The sequence below is a fragment of the Metarhizium album genome, assembly GCF_000804445.1.
Source record: "Metarhizium album ARSEF 1941 chromosome Unknown scaffold_67, whole genome shotgun sequence".
NCBI classification, from domain to species: domain Eukaryota; kingdom Fungi; phylum Ascomycota; class Sordariomycetes; order Hypocreales; family Clavicipitaceae; genus Metarhizium; species Metarhizium album.
Window position 1 is genome coordinate 8,919 of NW_024467641.1, and position 1,346 is coordinate 10,264.

General features: G+C 54.9%; 1 protein-coding gene across 1 annotated transcript; it reads right to left on the bottom strand.

Annotated features, from left to right (window-relative positions):
- Window positions 1-216: 216 nt before the first annotated feature.
- MAM_08440 (FAD binding domain protein) lies at window positions 217-1,222 on the bottom strand (the record flags this gene model as incomplete). The annotated part of the gene is made up of 2 exons (XM_040827237.1): window positions 217-606; window positions 1,097-1,222. The coding sequence occupies 2 exons, from the start codon at window positions 1,220-1,222 to the stop codon at window positions 217-219; spliced, it is 516 nt and encodes a 171-aa protein (XP_040674769.1).
- Window positions 1,223-1,346: the final 124 nt, after the last annotated feature.

Below are 1,346 nucleotides of genomic sequence, written 5' to 3' on the forward strand. Positions count from 1 at the left end.
ACCGGCATGTCAGAGTAATCGATTTGCCGCTCCAGCTTTTGTGAGCAACGGCAGTCAAGTGCATCTGCCTCGAACTGGACGACAAGGTTCAGGTCGCCCAAAGAGTATGAGATCACTCTGTGGTGGCTGGAGGATTTCGACAACCGTCCTTCTTGCGTGGTACATGAGGCTTCAAACCCCCGTCCATACCCACGGCATAGCGAGGTCTGGCTCATGTTATCCTCCGCCCATGCCTACGGAGCTTGCGCGCGGCGTTACCGCTGTCCAACCAGTGCCATTGACGGCTGATTGTAGCCCAAAGGAGGTGACTCCCCCTTCGTACATGACGACGGTGATACCACGCTGAGTCATCGGATCCGTGAAGTTGTGGAGTACGGTTGTGTGGTTCAGTCGCTTCAAGTCGATGACCAGCCCACGCGAAGAAGAGGCTCCAGTAAGCGAGTGACCTCCACTCACGAATGCGTAGTCTCTCCCGAGTGGCGTCTTCATCGTTGCTTGGACAGCAAGGCTGACATCCTCGCTACTTGCTGGCGTGACAACTACCGAAGCGTCGTTGACAAGCTGCGCCGCCCAGTATCTGCCTGTGCTGTCTGCCGTCTGGCGGTTCTGCCGGCATGTGATTGTCGAGTCTTCACTAAGCCTTGAGCTCAGCCATTGCAAGCCGGCATCCTCGATCGACGCAGAGTCTACTTCGATTGGTTCGTGCAATGGTGAAGAGAGAAAAGTAGAGAGAAAGGGATAACACGAGAATTAGTCGCATGGTCGAAACGGCTTTTCGCAATATCGGAGGCGGCCTGGTTGACGAATCGAGGTGTCTAGATGTAAGGATGGCCGAGCCTGGCTGAGACGCAATGCGGAGATTTCTGGAGGTTTCAGGAAAGCGCCGCTGGGGACTTGCCTGTGAATTTAAGTCCTGATGGCGGAGAGCAAGTGACCGTCGGCCACTGCCAAGGTCTCATTGCCTGCCCATCTTCGGGGCCTGCGCCTTGGGGCTCTACAGACAAGAAGCCCCACCGCTAATGCAATACTGTAGGATTTGTATTCGGAGAGTCCTCGGGCAAGCATCACGCAACTCGGTATCTCTTTCACGCGCTACCCTCTGCGTCTTCTTTTTCGACCAGTCACAGGCCTTTAGCGACCTTCGAATGCTGTCTTCGGAACCTCTGAGTTCGAACTCATCCGGGGTCGTTGATTCAAGCGGGGTTGTGTGGTAATTCGCCATGCTGGAATCAATTATAAGCCTGGAGGCAGTATGTCACGGCAGCATGGTAGCAGAGAGTCAACAATAAGGCGGTCCTTTGGAAAGCTGAGTTCTGCGCTAAAGTGCCGGCCGATACTTTAGCGCG